Source organism: Cyphomyrmex costatus, unplaced genomic scaffold, assembly GCF_001594065.2.
Source record: "Cyphomyrmex costatus isolate MS0001 unplaced genomic scaffold, Ccosl1.0 scaffold1640, whole genome shotgun sequence".
In the NCBI taxonomy this organism is placed as follows: Eukaryota; Metazoa; Arthropoda; class Insecta; order Hymenoptera; family Formicidae; genus Cyphomyrmex; species Cyphomyrmex costatus.
The window spans coordinates 1-8,731 of NW_017275654.1; the positions used below are offsets into that span (position 1 = coordinate 1).

Sequence of the window (8,731 nt, forward strand, 5' to 3'; positions counted from 1 at the left end):
CAAAGTCCACGTTTTGTGGACATAAGTGGCGTTTCAAAATAAAGTAACAGCTAAATCCCGGGCCTGGCCGCTCTCAGGTTTCTCTCTGGTTATAAACGCGTGATTGGATCTTAAAAACAAATGTCGATAGATGGCGTCTAGTTAAATATTTCCTCCCCTGTTCTCTCCTGTTTACTAAGCGAAAATTGGAGTATTTTAAGTTATGTTATTGTCAAGGAGCACATGATTTATCACAATAGTATATTTGCAAGTATAACTTTATGTTCGCGTTATGTCATCAACGGTAGGATTCCGAATTCTCGCGAAATTAAGTAGAAGCAGGTTGAGTGGCTTGTCATCACGGATTATCAGCGTAGGAAGATTTAGCAGTACCGCGGAAAGCGCGGAATCTTCGAAGGATGTCACTTCGGCTCCGCAGCCGGGGAAAATTCAAGCTGCACTGCTAAAAGAATTCTCTAGTCCTCTTGTATTAGAGAATCTGGATCCGCCTAGAAGGGCGCAGGAGAATGAAGTAAGCTGGTGCAATTAAATATTAATTATATAATTATACCTTATAAAATATGTAATGAGTAATTCTATATAATTATATATGTTTATAAAATATTATGTCTTGTATTTAAATATCAATAATATCGAAAATATATGTCTATAATAATTATACTTAATTTCTTTCTATTTTTCAATGTTTTAGAGTTATGTATTAATATCAAGATTGTATATTGATGATGACTATGCAATTAATTTTTCCAGGTTCTCATTGATGTTCACTATTGTGCTTTGAGTGCTTCTGATGTGCTTCTCAGTCAGAATTTACATACATTTGAACCAAAATTACCAATGATTCTTGGTTATGAGGTTGTCGGAAAGCTAATCGAGATTGGCACACAAGCAGAAAAGAATGGCTATAAGATTGGTGATAAAGTCGTTGCCCTTAATAAGGAACGATATGGAGGCTTGGCTGAAAAGTGCTTGGCAGAAGTTGGGGTAGAATACGTTTGGAACTTAAATTCTCTTAGGCCTGATTGCACCAACGTGATTTCGATTTTAAGCGAAACTTAAACTGTCTCTGTCTCTGTCTCCCTTTCGACTTTAAAACGTGATAGATAGAGTTTTAAGTCTCACTTAAAATCAAGAAGTGTTGGTGCAACTGAGCCTTAAACATTTAATTATAGCACTCTAAGAATTTTTTTCTTATGTAGAATATATGGAAGGTACCTTCTACGAAATCAGCTAGCTCTGCAGATTTAGCGAGTATCTTAGATAGTTATATCACTGCTCTAGTTGCATTAGAAAGAAAAGTCAGTCTTAATGAGGATGACATGATTCTAATAAATGTTGGCGTCAGCGGTATTGGTCTGGCAGCAGTGGATCTAGCAACAAATGTCTTTAAGGCAAAGGTATGTGTATTTTCATGATGTAATAATTTTCTTTTTATTTATATTATAACACAATTATGTTTGTAAATTGCTTAAATGCAATAATAATTTTTTTTTCTAAAATATGAATATTAGTAAAGAATAAAAATTGAATAGGATACTTGAGATTTTTGCAAGTATGATATAATTTCTGAATTACAAAGGTCATTGGAGTTTGTGCTACAGAAGACTGTGCTGATCGAGCACGGGAGATGGGAGCTTTCGCAGCTCTTAAGTATAAAGATAAAAAGCTAATTAAGCAGATAGAAGAAATCGCAGCCGAACGAGACATTAAAGCGATTTTTGAGGATGAAGATGGAGCATATTTCAAAAAAATGTTGAGTTGGTGAGTTTTAATAGTTTTATCAGTGTATAAATAGATTTTTAATGAATTTAGACAGCTGTATGGATTTCGATCAAGTAAGATACAGAAGTACATCAGTAGGATATGATATTTTAGCTTTACCAATATCTACAAAAACGCAGCGTTGAAGGATTTGTTGCGCAATGATAGTTTCGCCGTGGTGGTGCATCACTTGTCTCGCGAAGGTATATTTTTATCTTAAAGTTCTCGTAACTTAACATTGGACGGTGCATTCACTTGTAGCCTCTGTCATGAAGGGCGCGTAATCATAGCTGGCACGACGGCGACCATGGCGGACGTTTCGGATGTACAGAAAGGTTCCTTCAGCATCACTGGCTTTAATCTTATGGAATACAAAAAGAAGAAGCCTGACGTATATCGGTAGGCTATATATATTTGTAGCTTTTTTTGTCCATTGATAAATATCTCATTAATTTGTTTATCTTAAAATTAGCCAAGCAGGAGACGACGTTCTGCAGTTCCTTGAGGAAGGGCTCATTGCACCATCTTACTCGCTAATCGCCGGCATGCATAAAATCAATGATGTCTTTGGGTCCATTTCCGAAAATGTGTTTCCAGGAAAAGTAAGTAATAAATAAGATTCAAATTCTTTATATATTTTCCTTATTAAGAATTTATATTTTAAACAAATTTTTGCACAACCATAACTATGTACCTATGAAAATTCGCAGGTCATCATTGACATGAGGAATAAGGAAGCTGCGATAACAAAAATGGTCACGTGATCATACTTGCATGAATTTTTAATAAGCATTTCATAAGCGTTCTTTTTGCTTTCATCTATCTTAAAGATGAGAAAAGCACGCTGACAATGCACAGTGATATTTACATATTTTATATTTATATTTATAGCTATAAGCAAAATAAATATTATGTATTATAAGTAGAATGTGTATTAATATAGTGTTAAGATTGTTAATAAAACTTTCTAAAGATTCTATATTATATTACTTCAAAATCCACGTGTAAACGCAGTTACAGCATATCCTGAGTATCGTTCTACATTGCAATTAACAGCAGTCGTTAGAATTTCTTATGTCTGTTTACAGTGTTTACCAGCGCGACTTATGCGGTGTTACTACTTTTTCTAATGTCCCGTCCTTAGCATTGCCGAAGAAAGATTTACAGCCGCCTGATTAGACACGGTTTATGCAAAATGATTGACAGCGATTGCTTCTATTAAGTGAGCCATTTTAGTGACTCACGAGCCTTGTTGGTCATACCAGAGATATTACGTTGACACTTGAGTTACTTAGCAATTTTCATGCGTAGCAACGTGCGTGGCTTCCTGTCGGCACATTTAAACCGAAAACGTTTTGTTGGTGATTAAGAGGCATCAAGAGTCGAGAGTTAATTATGCGTCGTCGAAATCAATTTACATCAAGAGCTAGTAATGAAGTCAGTTTTCGTGTCGCAGGATCGCATTTATTTATGATATTTTCATGATATTAATTTTGACATAACAATTATCAGCCTTAACGTCTACATCATCTTTTCTGTATATATTTAATGAAACTGAAAATTTCAAAATAGAATATTTTTGTAATTTGCAAGTGTAAAAAAAACGGAGTTGCGATCGACGTTTTCCGGACTTTATCAGCAGCTAATCCATTCTCTTATTATCTGCGGAGGATCCTCTTAAATATCAGGCGTGGACGTGACTGAAAGTGCCGATTAGCCCAGTGATTCAGGAACACGATGACATACAGCGTGGGCGCCCTAGATTGCGCGAACTGGACGCGAGTAGACGCCGGTAGTCAGTATCCCCCTGGGGTAAAAGGTATGTCGCAAAAATTACGTTGTCCTTCTACCGGATGTCCTACGCTGCGTGAAGGCTACCCGATCAAAATCTGTCACGGGGCGTCACTAAAGAATGTGACAGACCACTGACAGTCGTGATTGCTTGTTATATTTAGGTTTATTAAGGCTCTCGCTTAAAAACTTGACTTATAGACTGATGTACAAATTATCATATATTTTAATAATAATTTTTATCCTATTATTAATATACTAAAAAATTATTAAATTTGTTTGAAATACTAACTAAATATTTATTGAATAAACATTACATTTTTAATAAATCCTATATTCAAATAAACATATATTAGTATATTTTTCTCAGTATATTAATATAATACTATATAATATTAATATTACATTTGTATTACTGATCGCATACAAACTCACGCAGCCGTAGATTTGACGTCGTAGAAATTTAAAAAAAAGTTATCAAAATTAGTTATATTAGAGTTTATTTCGTTAATAACGAAACATGTTATAATTAATTAAAGTTCAATTAAATTAGCCAAAAAATTATTTTTTAACAATTTTTGTTACACAATTTTTTTTATTTCTCGTGAAAGATCTTATGACCTTTTATTTTGTGACTTTGACTATTAATTTTAGCGTTGAGATGTATTCTGCAACTGCGTCGCAAATTCACTTATACCGAGGCGCGAACAGTTGGCGCGTCCCAAATATTGTTAACACTGTCCGCGTCAACCGGCATGACGGTGGAGGCCAATTAGAGTGGTTTTATGTCGTTTATCATAACGTGGCTCGAGTTCAAGGTGGTCCCCGTCTGATTAATCGTAGGCGTGGTGTGCACGATTTCCAAATCCAATTGTCCAGTCCGTCTCTGGTCCGTATAGCATATAGTCTCTTTATGTAAATGCACTCTCTCTCCCTGAACCTTGAAGTAAATCGTCGTCGTCGTCGTCGCGGAATCAAGGAAAATTCATACCACTTGTATGTCAGTCTGTTTCGCATTTAAATTTCAAGTTTGGAACATATTTTTTTATACATATTTATATACTGCAATCCTATTACTTTCACAATATTTTTTTACAATGGACTCATTTACTCCAAATCGATCTTTCTTGGCGAAGGGTCTTAATTAGTTAAAAGATCTTAATTACCTAATTAAAAATAAAAATTTTTTGACGAAGCAAACAAAAAAAAGATAAATGACGAAGTCAGATTTACTATTGGATTTTAATTAAAATTTAATTAAAAATTTAATTCTTTCCTTCTTTCGTTTTATAAAAATATACAATTTTAAAAAATGTTGTAATAATTAATAATTGTTCATAATGTTTTTGATACGTTTTGTTACATATATTTAATATTTCCTTTTTTAGATCGACTCGAACTGAAATAACCGGGGAAAGACCTTGTGCTAATTAATATAAGGGGAATCTGGTGCAATAGGACAGTTTAGTGAAACATTGCGATAAAATGTCTCTTGTCAGTTTTCGCTTAAAGGCTAATGCTTATAAGCAATTACGTATATCTGTCATCATATCTCAGGCAGACGAACATTTCACCTGCAGTAATATACGATTAAGATAATATCAAGGCGTTATGGTCGCGGAATTTGCCAGATGTCGTAGATTCGCAAGTAACGAATGGCACCCATAAAAAATTGCATGCAACTAATTAGCGAGCGAAATTACATGGATTTTGCGATTCGCTCGTTTAAGACTAACATCGTGTGCGATACTTATCGTCTTCTCTAATGTTCTTCCTCTAATGATCGTACACAGAGAGATTATATATCTAACATGCGCAAGCATAAATAGTAAATTCATGTTCCGCGAAAATTGCAGATGTAATGAATGAGTGACACGTTTATTAAAATCTAAAGAGAGACAGATACCTATCTGATTTCTCTTTCTTTGTAAATAGAAAAATTTTCTATAAAAAATTTATCGCGATAGAAGACATCGAGAAAAAAATACTACTAGAAAGAAGATACTACTTTTGTCATTCGGAATAATTGAAATTGTTGGTTCTGGTCAAGAACTTTGGTCCTGCGTGAAACTTGAAATCCTTCGCGCAATCTTTGACGCTGTGCTCGCAACGTAATTAAATTCCGCAAACTTTTTGAAAAGTTAAATCGCGAGTTTTTAAATTTCTGAATAACAAGTAAAAAATGTATTATATCACTTCTTTTAAGAAATTTACGCATGACGTACATCGTAAAATTCCATAAACACGTCGTAGATTTTCCGAAATGGAAAATACGTAGATACGCGTTGTTTCTATACATAAGAAAAAATTAATAGAATAATAAATTCTGTGCACCTCACATACTTTTAATGTAAAAGTATTATTTTACTAATACTTTCTCATAAATTAAAAATATCTGGTATTATTCAGAAAAGTTTCTTTTGAATTGTAAGAATACAAATTTTTCGGTATATCTTTGTTTAACATTTTGTGAACGACACAAGGCTAAAATAATATACTCGTATCATGCATATTATGTGTAAACGAAACATACACCCTACATCTCTAATTAAAAAATCCTTAGCAAAGCACTGCTATTAGCTGGATCATGAATAGCTCAGAGACTGTCCATTACGCGGCGTTAATCCCTCCGTTGGAAAATTTTTTTACATGCAGCTCATATAATTATGGAACATAACGAGTTGAAATTCATGACGTAAAACAACATTCTGCAAATTTCTTTTCTCTCGTGAATTTTGTTTGCGAAACAAAAACAGTATAAAACATCCGTTAAAAGTAATAAAAATCAGCACTTATACACTAATTATTTCTTGCATCTAAAACGTCGTCGTTTGCTCCAAGTAAAACTGAATGTATGAAACATAAAAATTGCAGTACAATCATCGGATTTGTCAGTTTAATCGCGATTGCAAAACGAACGATCATCATTAGTCAAACTAGTTTAATAGTACAAAGTATTTACCAATATTGTGAAATAAATGTACAGCCAATATTAAACATTGGAATCGCACACCCAATATTTGTCCAACATTGTAAAGTAGACGTCTAGTCATATTTAGCCAACATTGGTTCAACAATATTGGGCCAATATTGAAAATTCAATATTTATTCAATGTTTTATGTTGGCTATACACTGTTTTTCCAATGTTTCGTCAATATTGGGTGAAAATTTAATCTCCAATATTGGTCCAATATTGTAAGGTAGACGTTTAATCATATTTAGCTAATATTTTGGTTCAAAAATATTGGATGATGGAAATATTGGCCGATGTTTGCCCAATGTAACGTCAATATTGTGTGATGATGTACATGCAATATTGACTATACATTGGCATTTATTATATAACCAATATTGGCATTACATTGGGCAATGTATCCTCAATATAATAATCAATATTTAGCTAATCTTAGTCACTGTACATTTCAGGCCGGTGACAAATAATCACAGAAAAAACAATTTTCTAAAGTATCTAAAAATTAGCTGTAAATACAGAGAGAGAGATTTGAAAATAATTTTGTTGGTACATCAAAATAATTATGTACATTCTAACAACTAATTTGAGCGTTCTATGTAATTATATTTGGATGATTAAAAAAAATTATTTTTTATCACTTTTTTAAATTTAGTTTATGTCAAAATTATTTAGATTGTGTTAAAAAAAACGAACATTTCGACCTTTAATATGTATTTAATATTTAATTACATTTAGTGATTATAATAAATACGAGATTATAAATATTAAAGATCAAAACGTTTGATTTTATTTATCGACAATATGACAATCGTTATATAACAATGTAATACAACTCTGTTTGTATTACAAATAACACCCAATGCAGCTCGAATAGCTCATATCTCGTATTATTTTAACAAAATTATTTTTATATCTGTATGTACCTAAATTTTTAGATGATTCAGCAAAATCTTCCTTATCTTACATTAGATTTCCACAAAAGACTCCATTTTTTACCTCACGTGAAAATTCCCAGGCATCGTTCGCAGATCCTAACTTTCCTGCATATCTATAATAGGAAAGTCCATCGACTTTCCTCGGATTTGCTCGTAAAACAGCCTTACAATATTTTACACTCTCAACGATAGACAGCAATTACGCTCTTACGTAACGGCGTAACGTATCGCTAGTCGGTTGCCCAACGTTGTGATCTACGTTAGAGCTCCGTAGATCATCGCGAACCCGGAGTATGGAAGGATCCGTAAACCAACGAATGTATTTCGCAAGTTCCTGGGAAGAATGATGATCACGCTCGTAAATGCATTTTCCGGTTTCTCTCATCGACCGCTGGATCTGCGATTAATCCACAACCGACAAATCGATTCTCTTTACATATTAAGTTTACTGCGTTTAATTGCATACCCAAAGTTTCCATGCTTTCGGTTTCGTTGGATTCCACTTCAGATTCGGTAATTTATAGCGACTTATTCTGGTTGGAGAAATGTGATACAATCTCCGTATGATCGCTGACAATGTTGTGAAAACCGTTATCTGATCGCCTGAAAATGAACGAACCAAAAAAGATTCTGATCATATCAATCAAACTTTTGGTTAACTCAACTAGAATTAGATATAATAATAAACCAGAAAATTCTGATATATGCATTTTTAACAAGCATTCCGGTTAATGCAATCCAGATTTTTTCCAGTGTACGATATATGATTTTCTTTTTCTGAATTAAAGAAGTATAAGTTTTTACATTGTTTTTTGCGCACTATATTAACTGCGTTGTACTCTCGTTAGCTCTTATTTTTCTTTATATTATTAAAAGTTCAAATTAACGGGCCGACAAAAAGACGCAGAATTGAGCTGTTTCGAAAGGGGCGTTATGCGTAACGGGCAATCTCATGCCAACCGGAAACGTGCGGTAGGCAGGCACGCAGTGGCGTAATACCCACCATTGTAGATCATTCCGATCACAATCGAGCAAGTCGCTCAAGGATCCGTCGTTGCTTTAAATTGTTTTCTAGAACAGGTTCCGCGACGAGTAACAATCTCGTTATTGAGGCGGCATTATCGTTGATAAATCGCAATTTAACGAGCAAAATTATGACACTAATTTAATCTAATCTAACATTATCTAAAATCTAACATTATAAATCATTTAACATCACCGCAATGCTTTTTCAAACGGTTTTCACAAACTGACCAAACAAAAGCTGGT

General features: G+C 33.6%; 1 protein-coding gene across 1 annotated transcript; it reads left to right on the forward strand.

Annotated features, from left to right (window-relative positions):
* The first annotated feature begins 148 nt into the window (after positions 1–148).
* On the forward strand, positions 149–2,612 carry LOC108771783 (quinone oxidoreductase-like protein 2). The gene is made up of 8 exons (XM_018537145.1): positions 149–511; positions 751–984; positions 1,200–1,397; positions 1,580–1,761; positions 1,876–1,964; positions 2,037–2,160; positions 2,234–2,363; positions 2,472–2,612. The coding sequence occupies exons 1-8, from the start codon at positions 272–274 to the stop codon at positions 2,523–2,525; spliced, it is 1,251 nt and encodes a 416-aa protein (XP_018392647.1). The 5' UTR covers positions 149–271; the 3' UTR covers positions 2,526–2,612.
* The last annotated feature ends 6,119 nt before the right edge of the window (positions 2,613–8,731 follow it).